The sequence below is a fragment of the Rhinolophus hipposideros genome, assembly GCF_964194185.1.
Source record: "Rhinolophus hipposideros genome assembly, chromosome: 26".
Lineage (NCBI taxonomy): Eukaryota > Metazoa > Chordata > Mammalia > Chiroptera > Rhinolophidae > Rhinolophus > Rhinolophus hipposideros.
Genome location: NC_138072.1, coordinates 17442922 through 17465485, shown reverse-complemented (window position 1 = coordinate 17465485; position 22564 = coordinate 17442922). Strand labels below are relative to the sequence as shown.

The following is a 22564-nucleotide window of genomic DNA, read 5'->3' as shown; positions in this document are numbered from 1 at the left end:
GGTCTTGCTTATTTTTGCTCTCTAAGCGCTTAGCAAAGTGCCTGAACATAGTAGGTATTATATACAGAAATGTTTGTATTAAACCAAACTTCCGGAAGAATATGGAGTAGAATTTCAGGATTCTTCTTTGGATGAATGTAGTTTACCACAGTCTAGGTGATATGATACTGAAGTAGACAGTTCTGTGTTTGGGACCTGTCCTCTCTTTGAGTACTACCATAACTTTTGGCCGTTGGCAAGAGTTCAATAATTATCTATTGAATTAAATTAACGTAAGCATTTCAGTCCTTGTTGCACACATAAATTACCCAGATCTCTAGGCTGCTTATTTCATTGAATGTTGAGAGGGTGACAAAGGGGGGCAGACTGATAGTGGGTACTCTGATTTCCATCGGTAGACCTGTTTTGTTTGTTTGATCAATCTTGAACCAGTGTTTCAATTGAACAGTGTTTCAAATGAAGACCCAGATATCTGGCGTATCTTTAAAAAAAATCAAAAAATTTGGTAATAGAGTTTGCATTCACCTATGGCAGCCATTGACTGGAACTGAGTAGTGGCTGCTGCTTTGGGATGCTTTGGGATGGTTTGTAATGGTCCCTGCCACTCCTTTTTGAATCCCACATGCAGGCTCCATGTCAGGTCTGTTTATCACCATGCACTGTTTTACTCAGAAAAGATAAATATTTTTCTGGGAAGGCAGAGAGCATAGTGGTGTAAGGCACGGACTCTGGAGCCAGGTCACCAGGGTTCAGCTCCTAGCTGTGCCACTTCTTAGCCACCTCCTACATCCTACGGTAGGGACTCTTAGCAAGTTACTCTGTGACTCAGTTTCCTCCTCTATAAAATGAAAATAACAATGAAACTTAGAGGGTTGTTGTAATGAGTAAATGAATATATGTGGAGCACGTAAACAGTGTCTAGCACATAGCAAACACCGTGTGTATTAACAGTTATTATTATTATTAGCCGTGCCTTTATGTAATGTGGAAAATGAAAGAGAAACCAAGAGAGAGCTATGTGTTTCAAGAATATATACCTTCAGAGAAGGAAGAGATAAGTTCATTTGTTGAATACACTGGCATGTAGCCCCCATTGCTCATTTACATTACTGTCTGTACCTGGAGGAATTTGACTTGGCAACACTTGCTGTGGAATATGACCCTAGTAGCCAGAAAATGTAAAATCATTCTTGATTTGTAATTTAGAAGCATCTGCTTTTTGATTCTTACATCACAGGTAAGAATCAGCGTTCCATTTGTAAAGCATGCATGTTGATTGAAAGTTAAATGTCGACTGCAATTACTGACATTTTATTTTAGGGAAACATACAGAATTCTTGGATTACGACAGGTGAAGATTCCAGGGTGGAGGAAGCTGCCAAGAAATCATTTTCCCACGGCAATGCAGATGTTCCCAAAGCTGCACCTGGTGGGGAGGCCGAGAAATGGAAGCTAGATTTGGTGAGTCTTTGGGTGCTTTTCCCTTATGCATCCACTCTTTTTTTGTGCTTTTTAAAATTGTGGTCAACGTACATAACATAAAATTTAGCATTGTAAATATTCACCACTTAACCATTTTAAGTGTACAATTCATTTGCATTAATTACAGTCACAATGTTGTGAAACCATCAACACCATCCATTTCCAGAACTTTTTCATCGTCTCAAACAAAGACTGTCCCCATTAAACAATAACTCCCATTCTCCTCTTTCCCCAGTCCCTGGTAACTTCTTCTATTTTCTATCTCTATGAATTTGCCTATTCTGGGTACCTGACATAAGTGGAATTAAACAGTATGCTTATTTGTCCTTCTTTTATGTCTGGCATATTTCATTTAGCATAACGCCTTCAAGGTTCATCCATGTTGTAGCATGTGTCATAATTTCGTCCCTTCATAAGGGTAAATACTATTCCATTGTATGTTTATTCATTCCTTTGTTGATGGACTTTTGGGTTGTTTCCACCTGTTGGCTCTTGTGAATAAGGCTACTATGACCATCAATGCAAAATATCTGTTTGAGTCCCTACTTTCAATTCTATTGGATAAGGACCCAGAAATGGAATTGTTGGATCATACGATAATTCTTCATTCTTTTTGTTTTCTGCTCCTCAGACTCAGTGATTACAACTGTCTTATCTTCAAGTTTGCTGACTCTTTGTTCTGCTCTTTAATCTGTTCAAATCTGCTCTTTAATCCCTTTGGTGAATTTTTCATTTCAGTTGTTATACTTTTCAGCTCCAGAATTTCTGTTTAGTTCTTTTTATAATTTGTTTTCCTAATTTCTTTTAGTTCTTTGTCCATGTTTTCCCTTAGCTGTTTGTTTTCCCTTAGCTATTTTTAAGGTAGTTGTTTTAAAATTTTTGTCTAGTGAGTCTGACGTCTATAGTTTCTTAAAAATAGTTTCTGTCGATTTATTCGTTCCTTTGAATGGGCCACGCTTTACTGTTTCTTCGTGTGCTTTGTGATTTCTTTTGTTGTTGTTGAAAATTGGTAGTTGAACTGAATCGTAATACTGTGGTAACTCAACTACCCCATTTCCCCCAAGGTTTTCTGTCTTTCTTATTGTTGAAAGCTGTAATAGTTCTTCTGTTTTAAGACTTTTCCAAACTATTTTTGTGAAGACTATTCCTTGTTATGTATGATCACTGAAGTCTCTGCTTCATTAGCTGATGTTTGACAGAGAGTCCTTGAATGCCAGGAGCTAAAACAACCAACCAACCAACCAACCAACCAACCAACCAACCAACCAACCAACCAACCACAAAAACACACACTAAAGAAGAATAGAACCACCACCTCTCCCAGGCTTTGCAAATTGGCTCTGTGCTGGGGCAGTCCATCACCATTTAGCCAGGCTTGCTCTAAGCCTGGAGATCAGCCTGAAGAGAAAGTTTACTCAGGACTGTTCTGCACATGTGTCTTCCCTGGGCATGCTGTGGCTTTCTAAATTCCCCTGTATACACAGCTGCTTTTGAATATCCTCATTTCCCAAAGAGTTTAAGATAATTTTATTTTAAGACTAAGTGGTACTTTTAAATCCTTTGATCTGTGTAACAAACCTTTTTTCTTTCTCTTGCTTGAAGTCTTCTTTGCATTAAATTTGACATGGCAGAATCAATCAACAATGATGAAAATGTAAAAATAGCATTGTACCTGGATGAGTCATAGTTCAGCTTTCATTATAATCCATATGTTATTGTTAACAGTTTTCTAAAGGCTCTTTCTGGTTCTAATCTCCCTCCCCTTTCTCAATCCCTAATCCAAGCTTTATTCAATTATTTAGGAAAGAGTTCCTTTCTTTAAAAAGTATCGGAAAGACTAAATAAATTGTGTGTTTTTCTTCAGCTGAATAATCTATGATAATCACTAATACGCAAAACATAAAACCATTTTCTTGAGCCATCCAGAATTTGCCTCCAACTGTCTTGCCAGACTTCTGTCTCACTCTTCTGTCATTCTCACAAATACAGCTGTAGGTACACAGACCATTTACTAGTTCATAACTGTATTATCTGCTTCTATTTTTCTTTGAATAACTGGCTTTGGTTTTTGCAATCATCCCAATTTAAAATGTTTTCTTATCTTCTACTTATCAAAATGTTTTTAGCCTGCAAGGCTCAGTTCAAATGGCCCCTCCCATTCCACCTTCCCTCATCTCATGCTTCCACTCCTCCTCTTAGTGTTGTATTTAGAACTGTTATACAGAGGGTGCAAAAAAATGTATACACATTTTAAGAAAGAAAAATACTGTATTAAAATTGTAATACTCAACATATACTGTTAACAAAAGATGAATACAAGTCATGTGTATACATTTTTTGGCACCCCCGGTAGATTCATTTTTTTTCTATGTCCAAGGTCGATCCCTGCATCTGTGTGCTCTGTATTCCAAATCTTTCACTTTTTTCAAGGGTTTCACTCTTGCAAGTATCTTCTCTTCCACTTTTATCTTTTATCTCACTTTATTGCTTTATTCTCAACAGAATATATGCCTTAATAGCTCCCATCTTAAAGCAAACAAATACAAAATATATTCTCTTGGCCCTACATACCCTTCGAACCATCCCCCAACTATTGCTCCCCTAAATATCAAAACCTTTCCAACAGTTGTCTTTATTCTCGTCTTCATTCCTCACCATCCATTCATTTCCTCTTCAACACACTTTATTTGAGCTTCTACTACCTGTATTCCCCTAAACCTTTTCTTGTAAGGACATTAGTGACCTCCCCATATCAATCATCATCTTCTGAACCTTACAGCACATTCCATAATATTTACATTGGTTGATCAGGCCATCCTCCTTTAACTTTCCTAATGACTCGATTTAACATACGTTCAAAAAAGTGCACAAAACAATTTACAGCTTAACCATTTATCTCTAAATGAACACCCATGTAATTGTCACCTGTAAGATGTGTAACATTGCCATGTCCCAGAAGCCCTCTTCATGCCCACTGCTAATCACTGCCTCCTTATTCCCCTAAGCTAATCATTATCTTGACTTTTATGAAAGTTGCCTAAGTATGACCCTTAAACATTCCAGTTGATTTGTGCCGGTTTTTTTTTAAACGTTATATAACTGGGGTCACCTGGTATGTATTTTTGTGTCTGGCTTCTTTTATCCAACATTGTATTTGTTAGATTCATACACATTGAAAGTGGTAGAAGTTTGTTCATTTTCATTGGTGGATCTACCGTGTGAATATACTACAATGTGTTCATCCAATTCACTATTGATGGACATTTGTATTGTTTCCAGTTTGGGGCTATTGTGAATCTTGCTGCTGTGGACATTCTTTTATGTGTCTGTTGGTGTGCATTGCACACACATTGGGTATGTATCTGAGTGGAACTGCAGGTCTTAGGGTATGGTTGTGTGTGTATATTCAAGAGGAGGTTAAAGCAAACTTTCCAAGGTGATTTTTTTTTTCTGTTTACACTTCTACCAGCAACATATGAGTGATACCTTGGCTGACGTCCTTGCCAACACAGTATATTATCAGTTTTTCTGGTGGGCTTGCAGTGCTATCTCATTGTGATTTTCATTTGCATTTCTCTGACTACTTGTATGATTGAATACCTTTTGGTATATTTATTGGTCATTTGGTGCCCTTCTTTGTGGAATTCCTGATCAAATATCCTACTCATTATTTTGAGTCATCCGACATTGATTATTTGAACTTCTTTATATATTTTGGATACAAGCCCTTTGTTGGTTGTATCTATTGTAAATGTATTTTCCCATTCTGTGGTTTGCTTCTAACTCTCTTGATTTCTTTCTTCCTTTTCTTTCCTTTCCCTTCTTTCCTGTCCCATTTTTCCCTCCCCTCATTTCCTTAGTCCTCATTGCTGGTACAGAGAAAAGCATATATATTTTTGTATTTTGACTGATTCCACTTTCTCTTGAGTTGTGTTAGCATGGTATGGTATCTTTTTTCTCTATCCTTTTAATTTTAACATATTTGTGTCTTCGTATTTAATTTGTGTTTCTTGTGGACAATATATAGCTGAATTTGGCTTTTTTATCCAATCTAACATCTACTTTTTAAATGTGATTATTTATACACTTGTGTCTAAATCTACTATGTTGTTATTTGGTTCTTTTCCCCCCATCTGTTATTTTGTCCCCCTTTTCCTCCTTTTCTGCGTTCTTTTGAATTAGTTGAATATTTTTATGATTCCATTTCCCCCCCTTAATCAGTCTGAAAAACTCTTTAGCACCAATATTCACTTGGCTACTCAATTTGGAAACCCAGGATTATATTTAATGCCTTTTTCTCCTCCATATCTATTGAGTCATAAAATTCTGTAAATTTTACTTTTATATAGCTCTGTATTAAATTCTTTCTTTCTATACTTACTGCTTGATTACTCTTATTCATGTACTTATCTCTTACCTATGTATTTACAATGGCTTCTGTATTGGTCTGCCTTTTTCCACACTTTAGAGTGATTTAAGATTCAAATCTGACAAAAAGTTTTCAGTGTTCATCCAATGTCTCTACTATATGGAGACTACATGAGTTGTCTAAATAGAAGTCTTAATATTTTTATTCTTCCCACGGCCCAACCTTACCTACTTAACCGATCTTTGTCTACTTTTCCACCTAGTATTTTACATCTCTAGCCTTGTGCCTCACTCTGTTGGAAATTATCCTTTAAATTTTAGCACATCCTCTGTGAAGTTTTCTCTACTTCTCTTTGGCTAAATTACAGATTCCTGCCTCTCTGATTTCATTTTACCTTCTATATACCTCAATAGCGTAAATTATGTATAATTGAATATTCATCTCTCTTTCTATTCCTTCCTAGAATCTAAGTTCCTTGAAGTTAGGCATCTTCGTCTTAGATACTCAATAAATATTTGTTGAATGAAAGAATAACTGGTTACCAGGAGAGGCTTATAGATAGTTTCGTCTATCATATGATTTATAACTTCATCCAGTTGTATGTCATACATACATATCTATTGTATGTTAAATATACAGCAATCACAATAGGGGATTCCAATAGGATTTGATCCTTGCCCTCATTGACCTTATAGATTATAATTGGTTTGTCCCAGCATCACACTTTTTAAAGTAAGACCTGAATTATACAATTTTGGAAAACAAAATTGTCAGTTATTGTCATTTTATGACTCAGTAGTTCTTTGTTTTAATTAAAATTTATTGGGGTGACAATGGTTAGTGAATTACATAAGTTTCAAGTGTACAATTCTGTAATACATTATCTATATATCATATCACATTGTGTGTTCACCACCCGGAGTCAGTTCTCCTTCTGTCACCATATATTTGACCCCGTTTACCCTCACCTACCATCCCCCTCCTCCTCCCTTACTCTCTGGTAATCACTAAACTATTGTCTGTGTCTATGAGTTTTTCTTTATTTGTTTGTCTTGTTCCTTTGTTGCTTTCAGTCTTATATCCCATATATCAGTGAAATCATATGGTTCTTGACTTTTTCTGTCTGACTTATTTTGCTTTGCATAATAATCTCAAGATCCATCCATGTTGTTGCAAATGGAACTATTTCATCTTTTCTTATGGCAGAGTAGTATTCCATTGTGTGTATGCGTATGTGTGTTTTCTGAGACAACACATTATTTTCCCTCTTGAGTACAAAGAAACAAACATTGAGTTTACTTAAAATATGCTCATAAAACATAGGACATGGAGGAAATGTAGTTTTGTTTTTCTTTTTTAAAGGACAAGCTGAAACTTATTTATGAAGAAAAGAGTGAAATCCTGGAATCTCAATTAAAGCTTTTGAGGTAAAGTATTATCATCCATTTAAGTCATAGCATAATGATCTTAAAATATATTTGAATGTTTGCTGAAATCCAGGTTTTAGTCAATATAAGAATTACTTGATGACATTTTATTTGCAATATAAAACATTTTAATAATTCCAATTTGAAATAAAATTTAAAATCTTCAGGCCATATATTTTCTAGAGATATCTAGAGATATCTCTAGACATCTAAGAACTCAAAACTCATGGCTTTCACTGCTCATGTTACTGTTCACCTATCTTAATATGCTCTCATGCTTTTCATACCGTATCCTTATTCATTTTAGGATTTCTATAGAGGTTTTTACTTTTTCATTAAGAAACTTAATGTTTAAAAAATGGTCTAATTATTGCTTTCTTGCTTTTTATCTTTGTTATATTTTGATATCTACTGTTTTTTGATTTTTTGGTTTTTAAAGTAATGTATTTCTAGCTCATTATATTTATTATATACATTATTAAACAATGTGATTTATTTTGGCTTATTCAGATTTCAAATATGCCATATTTAATTACATTAAAATACCACCTTACAATGAACTAGGCTTTGCTCCCTTCATCCTTCGATTTCTTCATTTTCTTTTCGTATAATTTAAGACTATTGAAAGAGGCATTTTCTCAAAGAAAGAAATAAAATCACTACTCTCAGAAACTCTGGCTTTATGGTAATTCTTTCTTTTTCTTTTTCTTTTTTGCCATTTCAAGTAGCCAAAGCTACTTGAGTGTTTTGAACTTGCACCTGACAGAAATAGTCATGGAGACACTTTGACTTTGGAATGTGCTTCCAAGGTTCTTTTTACAAAGCCTTTGAATATCCAGACTTTTTTTCTATGTGAGTTTAAAAAGAAAATTTATTATGTCAGCGATATTATCTTGGGAATAGGGCAAAAACAGCTCCATGTTTTTTCAACTTCATACTGTCATTAGATTAGCTTTTTTAACCTTTTGATTACCTGTGGATTTTTTCCACCTCCCACAGGCTGCCTGAAAGCTCCCCAGGTCCCAGGAATTTAGGTAGTGTGGGATGGCCAGGTGCCTTATTACTGGCTTTTCCTCTGGGGCAGTGAGCAAATTAGGAGAGCTCTAGGTCCCTGAGTATCATAGAAACACAACAGAAAGTAGATGAGCCAGAGATAAAGTGCTTGCCTTCAGGAGTCCAACAACTTAAGGGCAACTTTCCCCTTTTTTGAGCTAGGAAGCTTCTCTATACAATAGGGAAAGCATGTCTGTGCAAGGAAGCTCAGTTCCCCAAGGTGACTTGACCAAAACTTGGAGAAAAACCTCCTCCAAGGACTATCCCACAAAATAAAAATAAACAAATAAACAAACAGACAAAACACACAGAATTTCTCTGCCCATTTTTTAGCAAGCTGCATATTTCTAGCTAATAGCTATTACTTACAAAATCTTAAGACTGGAAAGTTCCATAGCGCTTCTTTCTGTAGCCCACTCTCTTTTGGAACAGTTCTGTGTAGAACTTTATGGTTAGAAAATTCTTTAATGTTTTTGAAGAAAAATGGGCAACTCAATGAATTAGTAGTGGAGAAAATCAGTGCCCTTTAGGTGATCCTTTAAGGTACTCGATAAATGTTAAGGGGTGAACACTTGAAATTGGGTATTCCCCTCAATTCAAGAATGTTTGTATGTCATCCCACTCCCTTATTAAGTGAAACTATTTAGAATTTTCATTTGGAATTTTATTTTTGTTTTGTGGGTAATTAATGGAGATGGGATCCTGTGAAAAAGAGAGCCAATGTCATAGGCAGACTAATTTTATAAGAACTTGGGCTAATTCTTTAATATATTCAAGTCTCAGTTTATTCCAAGTGTCCATTAGGATAATCACAGCTACAATTCAGGGTAGTGATAAGAGTTACTAAGTCATTGTATGTAAAGCATCTCACAAGGCAGACACCCATAAATAATAGCAGTGATCACTCTGATGATACGCTGGGAAGTAGTGTACTTTTATTTCGCCATTTACTGGAATTTGTTTCCCCCTTCTTTTTAGGAAAGACTTAGCTGAATCTCAGAAAAATTGTGAAGATCTTAAAGAGCGACTAAAGCACAAAGAGTCTCTTCTTGCTGCTAATATCTCTAACCGTGTTGGTGGTCTTTGTTTGAAATGCGCTCAGCATGAAGCTGTCCTTTCCCAAACCCATAATAATGTTCACATGCAGACCATTGAGAGACTGACAACGTAAGTATGCTTCTCTGTGTGGAGTTTTTGGCAACATGGAGATTATCTTTAAAGGGGCATTGTGCTAAATCACATGTGATTAGTGTGAAGCTTCAGATAAAATGGATTTTAAAAGCTTCCTTCATGTAGCTTTCTTGAAGATGGAATAGATAAGTTCTGCCAACTGTGGGGGTAACATATCCCTTTGGAGAAGTAATTTTATCTCTCTCGGTTTCAGTCTCATCCTGAAGTGAGAAAATTGAAGTAGGTAGTCTTTACCATTCCGTTCATTTCTATGACTCTGTAATTATAAGTCCAGCACTATTCTTAACAAAACTGAGTTGAGAGGAATCCTTTTGATTTTGTCATATCTTGGATTTCCCTGTTATCATTTAGGAAGAGTGAGTTATTACTGTGTGTGCAGCATGTGAGGGATTTTATAGTGCATTGGAAGAAGGCCCCACCACATCCCAGTATTAATTAATATTCAAGGATCGACTGAGGACAAGTTATAAATGAGCTTTTATGTAGTCAGTTTTCTTCTAGGCTGAAATACTGCAGGTCTCTGTGTACATCTATTTTTGTTCTGTTTTCTCTACTCCAGAGGAAGTCTTTTCCTGTGAAAATTTTATTCTGTGGAAGTTGAAAATTCTTATTTAATATATTATCCAGCGATGATTTACAGGATGTGTTCTACCAGGCTCTCTACTTTTCTGTGTGCCCCAAGTCACCTCTCTCTGTCTGTTTGGGCTCATTTCCTCTTGGAAGTGTTCTCACACCAGCCTTGCTCCATTTTTGCCTCAACTGACTTATGCTCCTCTCTTCCGTGATTTTATTAATATAATATATTCTGTATACCTGAAGGCAGCAACTGTATTTTGTTTATTTTCGTATCCCTGGCTTCTAGCAGCATACCTGCGGTAAGCATGCAGTGAATGTTTACGGTTCACATGACAAGGCCTTGGGCATTTACTGCTTAACAGTCAGAGATCCTCCAGCTAAAACTGGTGTGGAGAATGGAAAGACTGTAGTCAATAATGTCAGACCGGTTTTGCTCTATGTTTTAACCTTTGACCAAATGACTTCTGAGTATGGAGTCTCCCATTGTTTGGAGGACTATTACCTGCCTCCTGGGATTTCACTGAGCCAGCTTAGCCTGAGGCTAGAGTCAGACTGCCTGGATTCATATTCTGGTTCTACGGCTAACTTACTATGTAAGCTCACAAAAGTTACTTAACCTGTTGTGTCTCAATTTCCCCATTTCTAAAATGGAGATTAAAGTACCTAACTGATAGGGTTATTTTGAGGGTTCATTAAAGAATACCTATACCGTGCTTAAAACAGTTCCTGCTCTATAGTATTTGTTCCCCACTTATTAAAACCCTTCCACACCTCCCATACAGAGCAATTGAACTGCCTGGAAGCCCTGGTTTCCACACATGACTAACCTACTGGTTGTTATACAGAAACTGAATTTCTCCAGTGTGGACTGACTGGTAATTATGATCAGCACTGATGGTCCTGTTTCTCTTAAATATCATATTATTAATTTATATTATTAAATTATTCATATAGATTCCATATAAATATAAAATTTATTAAATATATTTCAGATCCAATTAACATGTAGTAAACATTTGTTATATACCAAGGAGTGCCAGGCAATTAAAAAATATAACCTCTTTTAATCTCAGTGAAGCATTTGTGAGGTTATCTCCATTTTACAGCTCATTTATATATCAGGGGCAAAAAAAGGATAGAACTGTACCTCACAAAAATAAATTCAAGATGGTTTAAAATCCCTGATATAATTCTGACTATAGAAGTATTAGAAGAAAATATAGAAAAATATCTTAATTGCCTTGGGCTATTTAAAGTCCTGAGCATGACACAAAGAATGAAAATCATAAAGGGAAAAAAAAAGATACTCGATTAAAAAAGTTTTCCTGTGATACAATATTATGAATTAAATGAAAAGACTGGGAAAAACATTTGCATCTTATATAACAAAAAATTGGTATGATGTACAAAGAATTTCCTATGAAATTTACCAAAAAAAAGCAACCTGTCCCATTGCAAAATGAATAAAGAACAGAATCAGTGAGCAATAAAAGAGGACAGTGTCAATAGACGAGAAAGTATTCATTCTGTTGTTATTCAAGGAAATACAATTTTTAATAGAACCAACTCATCAAACTGGTGAAAATTAAGGAAGATTGATAATCACAAGAATCGGTGAGGCCATGATTAAGTGAGTATTTTCATACCTGCTGGTAAAGTATAAACCGGTACTATGCTGCAGGATAATTTAACACTATCCATTAATATTTAAATTGTGTATTATACATTTCAAAATTTACCCTAGGGAACTTATGTAGGTGCATAATGGGTCATTTATAGGAATGTATTTTGCAGCATTATTTGTAATGGTGTTGTGATATTGTAATAGAAGAAGTACGTATTTTGGTCTTCATCTCCAGTTTCTGGCATAGACCATCTAAAACCTCTGTGATTTCCTAAGTGATAAGAGTAATAGGAGCATCTTTTGTGGTAATGTCTGTTTTTTGTTCTGTGCTGCTGAAATATTTCTGAGCATAAAGGTGAAAGGAACATTTTTTTAAAAATAAGCCCCTTTAAATAAACATTACTTGAGTTTATGTTAATGAGATGACTTTTGGAAACCCACTAAAGATAGGGGACTGGTTGCCAGGGGAACCATCCCTATGATTAGTACTTTCAGCCTTACTCCTCAACCTCCAGGGAGAGGAGAGAAACTAGAGATTGAGTTCAATTACCAGTGGCCAATGATTTACTCAATCGTGACTATGAAACTTCCATTAAAACCCTAAATTGTGGGGTTTGGAGAGCTTCTGGGTCGGTGAACATGTGGAGGTGCTAGGAGGGTGGTGCCCACAGAAAGGGCATGGAAGCTTCCGGGCCCTTCCCACAGACCTAGCTCTGTGCATCTCTTCCATTTAGCTGTTCGTTGGTTGTATCCTTTATAATGAACAGGGAATAGTAAATAAAGTACTGTCCTGACTTCTATGAGCTGTTCTAGCAAATTGTCGAACCCAAGGAAGGAGTCATGGGAACCTCGATTTATGGTCAGTTTGTCAGAGGTACAGGTGACAGCCAGGGACTTGCAATTGGCATCTAAAGTGGGGGACAGTCTTGTGTGACTGAGCCTTAACTTGTGGGGTCTGTGCTAACTCCAGGCAGTTAGTGTCAGAATTGTATTAGTGTCTGCTAAGAATTAGACAGTTGCTTGGTGTGGAAAATCCACACATTTGGTGTTGGAAGTGTCGTGAGTATGGAAACTGAGTACAGGTGTGAACAGCCTAAATAAGTATTCTTCAGAGGAGAATGACTAAACTATGGTCTAGATAAACTATGAAATTGTATGCACAATAAAAAAAAGAATGAAATAGATCTGTATGAGAAATATAGAACTAAACTCCAAAATATATTTTTGAAAGGAAAAAATAAAACAAGATGAGAAAGATACACCTGGTGTGAAACTATCTGTATTTTTTTTAAAGTCCATACACAACCATACTACATATTTTCTCTAGGTTCATACATATGCATAGAAAAAGATTTGAAAGGATAAACACCCAATGTTTAACAGTGATTATCACTGAAGAGGTGGAAGAAGGCATTGAAATTCAAAGTAGGTTTCAAATAGGTCTTTAACTGTGTTGGCAATTTTACAAGGAGAATATAATGAAAAAAATTAAAGAAGAAAAAGTATATTCGAAGCCACATGTGAAAAGAGGCAGAGTTTAAAACTAAGTAGCAAAATCAACCAACAAACAAAAAACAGGGGTTTTCCCCCTATTATGTTGCCTTTCATATTATCCTTGTAGATCATGAGAAAAATATTTTAAAAGGAAGCTACAATGTTTACATGGATTCTAAGTCTGGCAGTCATTTAGAAATTAGATGCTTGCTCAGTTATGTATTCCTTTGTCTCCGTTCTTAAATTTCAACTCTTAGCCTCCTAAAATAAATGTCAGCCTTCTCATTCAACATTCTGCTTTGTCAGCATATCACTGGCTCATGTTCTGCTTTAATAACGGAATACAGTGGAAGGTTTCTGCTTTCATTGTCAGTGAAAATCTTTGTTTCTGTGATTCCTTTGGCCTAAACTGGGGTTCAGCTTCTTTCAACTTACTAATGCAAGGGCTGAATATTGAGTGTTACGCTAATTTTGAAACGTAACCAGCACTTTTTAGGTTTGGATTTCTAGTTGTATGCATAATTAGAAGCCAGACCCCTCAATGAGCTGTCGCGTAGTATTTCCCGCATGACTTTAGCATGAAATTTTGAAAAAAACTTATATCCTAAATATGATAAATCAAGAGAGTTTCCTGGCCCTCATTGGAAATGTGGGATTGTGACAGCAGCTTTGAACTCCTTTGTTGATCTTTTAGCATGTAGTGTATTGAGTATATGGCATAAGAGTGACTTGGGCACTTGACACAGAGAGGATCAGGCACGACTTGGAGACCAGACCACCCATATGTTTGTGGCGTTTGGTTAGGGACCTTCGGGACTTCTGAAGAGCATGCTTAGTGATGACATTAACTGATGATATTGGATGTATTTTAAACGTTGACTCGAAGTCCTCATACTGTTTCTGAACCTCTGCCTGTCCCTCAGGCCTCCTTTTGCCATGAGGTAGGTGAGAGTCCCAGGAACCTCTCTTTCTTACCTTATGATCCAAACACCTTTGAATGGTAATGAAGATGGAGCTCCTCTGTAGCAAATGCCTTTCCGTAGCTCCTGGTGCCTTGGAGAAGTCTTGGTGTACTGAAACTTTCAGAAAGGAGAAATGGTTACTGCTGTGCTATCCCGGGCCTTCAGTCCAGATTTTGGGGTGGGTCGTTGGCGGTGTTCTGCAGAGTCGGCTTTGAAAGACCGGCCGGAACTTCCCAGAAATGAGGAACAAGGAAATGTTGAGGTCAGCCTTTTAGACTTTTGTTTTTTAAAAAAACAGTGATAATATTTATTAGTAATGCTCAAAACCGCTAGTAATTGTGGACTATCTTAGAAATGGAAGGTGTTTCTTAGCCACTGCGTGTTTTAAGATGAAGCTCATACATGTATGTATCAGACCAAGTCTCTATTTTCCTTATTTTTAACCTTTCAGGGTTAAGGTTATTCAGGGACTTTCTCAGTCCTTTTTGCTCTGCTTATTGCACTGAGGTCCTTAAATGCTACCCGCTCCTTAGTGAGTCCATCCCGGAACTCACAACCACACTCCTTACCTCATCCTCCTCTCAGAGGCTCTTCATCAGGCCCTGGAATGTGCAGGAATAGTGCTGATGGTATGCTGTGATTCAAAAAACTCCTTGATCGCGCTTCTCCAAACATTCCCAGGGTGTTTGCCCACACTCGCAGCACTTTCACCATGGAAGATGGTGATTTGGAGAACTGCCCTCTCCCTCTCACTGACTTGTACAGCTTCCCAATGGGAGAGGCTCCCTCAGGCCTGGCTCAGCCCGGCCCTGTGGGCTGCGAACTCTGGAGCAGGACCTCAGCGGTAGTTACCCCGAATAGCTGGAATTGACTGTTTCTGAAGGGCAAATGAGTCATCTTGTGGAGCTGAAAAATGGCAACACAATCAAGAAGGTGACAGCCAGATGAACATCGGAAGCAAGGCCTTGTGCCAAGAACAGGGCTCAAATGCCCGGACCTGTTTTGTTGTTTGTTTGTTTGTTTGAGTGCTTGCTATTTGGCATATGGACTGGCTGAGTGGAAACAAAACAAAACCTAACAAGTCAAAACCAAAAAATACAGCAACTGCGTGGATAATCCTAAATTTGCCAAAATGGTCCCCTGGACCTGTAAGTTGTATATACAATTGACCATCTCTTCTGATGGCCACTAGCGTATAGCACATTTCTCTCAGAGAAATGAGAGTGTGTCAATCCAGTGGCCACGCAGATTATTCGTATAATCATTTTATAGTCTCTCTGTTGAAGGATGAGCTTAACAAAACATGAGTGTTTGGGGGTTTATCTTTGATGATTTTCTGTGGCTCAATAGTCTGAAGTTGGCGAGTGGATATAATGAAAAATTTTTGAACCAGAGCAACTAAAACTCTTTAATTTCCAATTCTCAATAATCTGGTGACTTACAATTTAGATCACAAAATATTAGAATTTAGGAGGAAGTTGTATTTCACCTCTGTTGATGCCCTCCTGCAGCCGAGTCATTATTCATTATTTTCTTTTCCTGTGGCTTGTTTCATTAAGTAGATACTGTGTGGCAAACCGCTCTTACCAACAGGATATACTAAAAGGAGAATAAATGTATTAAATATAAGAAACAAATTTGTTAGATTTTGATCTGTTATGATCTGTTAACATACTTAAAAACATTGAGCTTTTTTGTTAATTCTTTTTATTTGGAGCTTTGGCTTTGATGATGGCCGGGGATCAGGCACAGATAAGGATATCATTTAATAGTAACTGGTTTTTCAATAGGTGTTAGAACTTTAGAAAGGTCACTGTATGATACCTATGTTGACTTTCTAGTGACGCTTTGTTTTCTTGTAGAATTATAAGTTCTAGTTGGCGTGCATATTCTCTATGAAGCTAGTCCCTTTTTATGTTAGAGCTTATTTTGAAATGTAAACAGATATAAATTCAGTTTTGCTTGCATTTAATTTATGTGTTACATAACTGGGATAATTTGCTTTGATTCTTCCACTTTTCACATAATCATTGTGTTTGTTTATGTTTCCTAAAAATAAGTAATTCCTGTCTTAAAAATTTTCTTTAGAACAAAGAAATTAAACAAAATAAATTATATTTCTCAATTTAAAACAAACACATCAGGAAATTCTAAAATGAAGGTTACCGTGCTCTCATGAATTTCATATTTGCAGCAATTTGTTCTTTTTTTTTTTTAACAAAAAGAGCTTTTGTGAAACTGCTAATAATTGTAACTTTGTTCACTATTACGTGTTTCTTAAAATATGGCTTCTTTCCAAATACCACAGATAGTTTAAATCATTTCATCTTTAACAGATTTTTTTTTAATGGAGTCATTGGTTAATTCCGAAAGCAACTCAAACTCAGAGTTTATAATCTTTTGAATTATGAGGACTTAAAGTTTGTTAAATTGAAGAAAAAAAAATCACAGTTGGCTTTTCCCTGATAGTTTAGACCTTGGCAAAGAAAAGGAAACGGCAAGCAGTTACTTCAACTGAATTTGAAACCACAGTTTAAAATTTGAGCTCTTTAACCAAGCATGGAATATCACACATAACAGTCCAACTTGTATTTTTTGGCTTTGAGTGTATAGAAAGTTTCCCACCTCACTTTCTCTTTGGTGTACTGGTCATTTTTATCCAGTGGATAAATTCCAAATATCCTGGATTCTTTTATATGGGGTTTATTTAACCCATGAGATTAGATCCTTGCTATTTTACATACCAAAGCATTTTGACATTGGGTTCACTTCTCTCCCAGAGAAACAGCTTAGCTTAGGGTCCTTCTGAAAATTGCTGCAGAGGGCGTGGGGCTAGCCAATAAGGAAACCTAGTGGGAGAAGATTTTGTTAACTTACAAGCATTATATGTGTAACCAAGGCATTTGAAGGATTCAACAGTAGTACCCATTGAAAAAAGAAATGTGTTCATAAGTAGGTGAAAGAATTTAATTGAAAGAGAGGATTGTGGAGGAAGGTTAAAAGGAAAGGTTATACATTTGTTCAAGTAAATGAGAACCAGCAGTGTAAATAAAACCTTAGTGGGCCCTTCATAACATGTTTTCGTTTTTGTTTTTTAAATTAAAGTTTATTGGGGTGACAATTGTTAGTAAAGACCTTCATAACATGTTTACTTCTGCTTTGGGGTACAGTCCCCACCTTCCCTACCTTGTTGCTTTTTTTTCCTTTTCAGCAACCCCCCTTTTCTTTTTAAACTATTTTCCTCTTTTCAGGGCTTTAGGCTGCAGCCCCCAGTGTGCCTGTGCTTGCCACAATAGGTTATTGTCCCAGCAGATGCAGTCTTGCCATGAACGCTTGCAGGCTTCCTGGCTGCTTTGCCAGCCCGTTACCAAGTCTGGACAGAGGGTCTTTCTCTGGGGTGCACTGCCTGGCTCTTCTTCCAATATGTGTTAATGCTTTTTTCTTCCTGATGTGGGAATACACACACTATCGTGGGTGATCATTTCTTGTTTTGAATGTTTTTATTTTTTTGTTTGTTTGTTTGTTTCTTGTGCTGACAGAGAAAGGAATGACTTAACGTCTGCACTAGTTTCCGTGAGGAACAGGTTAGCGGACATGCAGCGAAGAGAAGCGAGTGCTTATGAGCAGGTGAAGCAAGCTGTGCACATGACCGAGGAGGCCAGTTTTGAAAAAACGAAGGCAAGTCTAACAAGATTAGAATAAAGGCCTACCATGTTTGCTCTTCTGTTTTTCTGGAGTATTTCTTTTGTTATTTTTCCGTAACTAAACTCTTTTTTCCCCTTCCAAACACACAGAATGAATACCAATCTGTTCATGTTGACTTTTCTAAATTAAACAAATTTGCTATTTAGAGAGTTCTTAGTCCTCTGCAAATACTCCTGTTGTAGCACTATACAGAGAACATGGTACCATGTAGTAAAGTACTTTCAGAGACTTGTCTCCTTAATCTTTTATTTGCTGATACATTTTACTGCTATGAGAATCTTGGCACCCATTTGTATATTCATGTATGACTAAAGACAAATGTTTTCCCTCTATACATGGGAAATTTTGAGAACATCCAAATATGTCACAGACAATAATATATGTGTATTTAGTAGCACCTTTAGCTATGATTCTGGATCCACTGTATGCCAGATGAAACATGCCGAGGATACTGATAATTGCAGTAATAGTTAACAGTGATCAGGCAGTGTTCTAGGCGCTTTGAATACTAGGAGATTACTGTCGGTGCAGTGCTGTGTTTGGGGCCCACACCTTAATCCATTAAAGTTGCTGTGTATTTTCCCTAGCCACACCTTAAGTGCTTATAGCCTCATGTAGTTCGCGATTACTGTATCGGACAGTGCAGATATAGGACATTCCATCATCACAGAAAGTTCCGTTGGTTAGCACTGGTCTAAGCCATATTAGTAGCATCAGTGTTTTAGTAAAATAGTAGATTGTTCTACAGTATGCCTCTCTCAGTCAAGCCTGATCCACTCGTCTCTGGCCAGTCCACCCCCAGTGCTTTCTAGGCCCCTGGACCATCACTGTTTTCGTTACCAATGCCCTGTGCTTTCGAAACTTATGTTCAGTTCTGACCAAAGCCCCCAACATACTTCCCTATTTCCTTCAGCTCTCCTATTTCTTCATTTGTACTAAAGTCTAGTTGTCCTGTGATCATGCCATGGCTCTCAGAACCTCCAGTGAAGGCCCTTTGCCACTCGCTTCATCTCATCGGGCTACGATGGAGGACTCTGGAGGACTCAGCATTCACTTTACTCCCAACCGACCAACCGCCATTACCAGGCTTTTGTTTTGGCACCTGCTTTCATCTAGGTTTCATCTTTGAAATTCGGTTAGCACTCCTCTTTGAAAACATTGTTGTCTCTCCTCTCCCCAGTTTTAGTTAATATAACCTCTCACACTAGAAGACAATCTACAAGACACTGTTTGACACATGTTTGAAGAAGTTCACCCATTTTATTACTTGGGCTTTTAAAGTAGTTGTGTATCTTTGACATTTTTTAAGAGCTTTAGCATCTGACCCTTTTCCCCTGTCTCATCTGTCCAGGCTGCTATAACAGAAATACCATAGATGGGCGCTTAAACAACAAACATTTATTTCTCACAGTTCTGGAGACTGGGAAGTCCAATATCAAGTCACCGGCAGGTTCAGTGTCTCGTGAGGGCCCTCTTTCTGGTTCATAACCAGCCATCTTCTTGCTGTGTCCGCACATGGTGAGAGGGGTGAGGGTGCTCTCTGGGGTCCCGTTCATGAGGGCTCCACCCTTATAACCCAGTCCCATCCCAAAGGCCCTACCTCCTAATACCATCACGTTGGGGGTTTCAGTGTATTTGGAGGAGCACAGATATTCAGTCCATCACATCCTCCATCTTACCCGCTTTCATCGTTTTTAAAGGTTTCAACATCCATGTTGTTAATATATGCATACTTTGGCTTCCTTAATTCGAACATTTTCCCTTATTCTGTAACTCCCACATGAACTACACTGTCCATGAGTTCCTAAATTCTGGAACTGTTCTCTCTGACCAGAGCCTTTTCTCTTCCTTCCTGTCCCAGTTAAATCTACTCAGTGTCCTCATTCCTGCCTCTCGTTCCTCAGCCTCTTCTCACATCTCATTTTATCCGTTGTCTCCAGGCTGGTCTTCCCCCCTTTCTATTTAAATATGAATTTTACAATCCCAAACTGGTCTAATTATATTCACTCCCCCCAAACTGCTGTGTTCTCTACTCACTGAATGGCAACTTTGCCCATTAACACACCCTGACCGGAAATCTGGTTGTCATCCCCTCCTTCATGCCTGACTTCCAACCAGTCACTAAGCACAAATCTTAGTTTCTGAAGTTTTTTGAGCTCTTTTCTCACTGTCACCTTTCTTGTTCAGACTACCATAATCTCTAGATGTACGGATTACAAAAGCCTCATGTCCCTTTCTTCACTCAATTTCCTACCTCGCAGCCAGAAATGATTCTTTTTCAAGGCAAACTTGATCATGTGACTCTCCTATTTATAATCCTTCAGTTATTTCCCCCTGCCTTCAGGGCAATCTCTAGACTCCTTCCCACATCTGTGAGGTCCTTTTAACCCTCCACTGCACCTTCTTGTCACGCTCTTCTTACACCTGGTCCTCCAGCAGACTCCGCCACTGTCAGCTTCAAAAGGCAGTAGAGTTTAGAGGTCGGGTATGGTCTTATTAGAGTTAGCCAGACCTAAATTCAATGTCCAGCCCCACCTGTCACTGGCTCTGAGACTTTGGGCACATTATTAAATTCTCTGTGCTTCAGGTTTTCCTCATCTGTAAAATGGAAATAATATCTGACTCATAGGATTGTTAGTGAGGACTACATTTTAAAATGTCCATCAGTTGTTTTGTAGAAACTCTTGCATGGAATATTTCCTGCATAAGTAGTGATGGTGGTGGTGGTGGTGGTGGCCGCGGCGACCACGGCGACATTGGCTGTGAATCCTTCTGACTGTGCTATGCTTTTCCAGTCTCTGGGTCTTTGTACCCGCCATGCAAATTCTCCTTTATTCCACTGCCTGGATATCGTCTCCATCCTGCAGGTCTTAGCTTACAAGCCACTCTCCCTAGAAAACCTATTCCCCTATGTACAGAGCTGACGTACCTCTTACAGTGGGTTTCTCAGGCTTGGCACTGTTGACATTTTGGGCTACATGATACTTTGTTTTGGAAGATGTCTTGCACGTTGTAAGATGTTTAGCGGCATCCCTTGCCTCTACCCACTAAATGCCAGTAGCGCACCCCAAGTTCTGAGAACCAAAAATGTCTCCACACATTGCCAACTGTCTTCTGGGTGGGGGGCCGAATTGCCCCCAGTTGACAACCACTCCTCATTACAGCATTTATCGAAACGTATTAATGTTGCTCATTTGTCTGTATCCTTCACTAAACATTAAAGTCTGACAGGAAGGAAAGCATCCATCTCGTTCACCATTAAATCCCTAGTATCTTGCATTTAGCACATAGTGGGTACTCAGTAAACATCCACTGACTAAAGGAACTGTAATGTGTTCTCACTAACACCAAAGAAATAAAGAATTTCTTTATTCTTATCTTTCTGGTTTACCTACTTTGCCAGTGCCAGTGGACATTAAGCCCAGTCGCATTTTTTTTCTATTAGTACTTTCAGCCTCTCACTAAAGAAAGCCATCTAAGAAAGCCACGGAATGAATTCCACAGGATCGTGATACTGTTACCTTCAGTGCTTATAAGTTCTGTGTAACAATTCTTTTCTTTGCAGTTAGACAGGAGTTTCACTTTCTTCATTTCCCAGCTCTGCTCCTCGCACACTCTCAGTAGATGACCCGCTTTTTCCAGATCATGACCAACTGACACGAGCCTCTACCACACCTTCTCATTCCACACGTGGATCTACTATTTTTTTGTGGGTTTTTTTGTTGTTGTTGTTGCTTATCTGGCCCTCTTACTTCCCAAGATGAATCTCTTTCTCTAAGTTCTTGGTATCTCCTACTTCTAGGGCTTCAGGGACCCTGAGCTATTTGTCATCACATCTTTCTTGTATCTGCCGTCTTTCCCTCTCCACTGTTTCCTCCCCCCCCCCCCATCTATCTACAGCTGTCATTCTTGTTTGAACAAACAGAACGCACCTTTCTCTCGATCAACTTTCGTTGAATGTGCTACCTTCTCACCATCATTTCAACTGCCAGACCTTTCAAAGCAGTCATCTGCCCTTGCAGCTTTCCATTCATTTGTGAACACATTGCAGTCAGGCTTTCAACAAATTGTAGTCAGATTTCATACTGAACTGCTCACTTATTGGTCACCAGTCACTTTCTGGTTACTAAACCCAACGATCTCATTTCAATCCTCATTGGACTCAATTCTGCAGTTTTGGAAGCCGTAACTGTCCTATCATAATGTATCATCTCTCTCCCTCAATTTATCTGCTGTTACACTCATGTGTTTTTTTTCTGTATTGCTGTTGTCTACTCCTCATAGTCTCTTTTAACTTGCTTTCCACAAACCTTAAATACTGACTTTCTTCACAGGGTACTTTGCCAATGTTACCCTCATTTCCGGGGATTTGTGTCTTCTCTCATGGCCAAACCATTGCCTTCGTTTGAACACCCCAATCGTGCCTTTAGCTCTAACAGCCTTCCTGGGCCTCAGACCTACATTTCTTGCTGCCACTAGACCTCTATAAATGGATGATATTCCATTAGTATCTGAAACTCTACACAGTCAAATTATTCTCTCCACCTTCCTGTCTACCACTCCTTTCCTTCCACCATTTTCTTTATCATTTTTTTAAAATGATAGCATCACTATCTTACCAATAGCCCTGGCTTGCAACCTTTATAGTATCTTGGCTCCTCCCCACCCCTGACTCTTCACA

The 22564-nt window shown here is 37.9% G+C and overlaps 1 protein-coding gene across 4 annotated transcripts in view; it reads left to right on the top strand.

Annotated features, from left to right (window-relative positions):
* The window catches only part of SDCCAG8 (SHH signaling and ciliogenesis regulator SDCCAG8), a 207046-nt gene that overhangs the window by 30230 nt on the left and 154252 nt on the right, over positions 1-22564 (top strand). For all 4 annotated transcript variants that reach the window (XR_013992667.1, XR_013992668.1, XM_081039284.1 and 1 more), the window contains exons 6-9: positions 1321-1461; positions 7214-7278; positions 9310-9498; positions 17718-17856. Coding sequence is in view for 2 of the 4 variants with exons in the window: in XM_081039284.1 (XP_080895410.1) it covers positions 1321-1461; positions 7214-7278; positions 9310-9498; positions 17718-17856 (534 nt within the window). In the remaining 2 variants the exon portion in view is untranslated. The remainder of the gene's footprint in view (positions 1-1320; positions 1462-7213; positions 7279-9309; positions 9499-17717; positions 17857-22564) is intronic.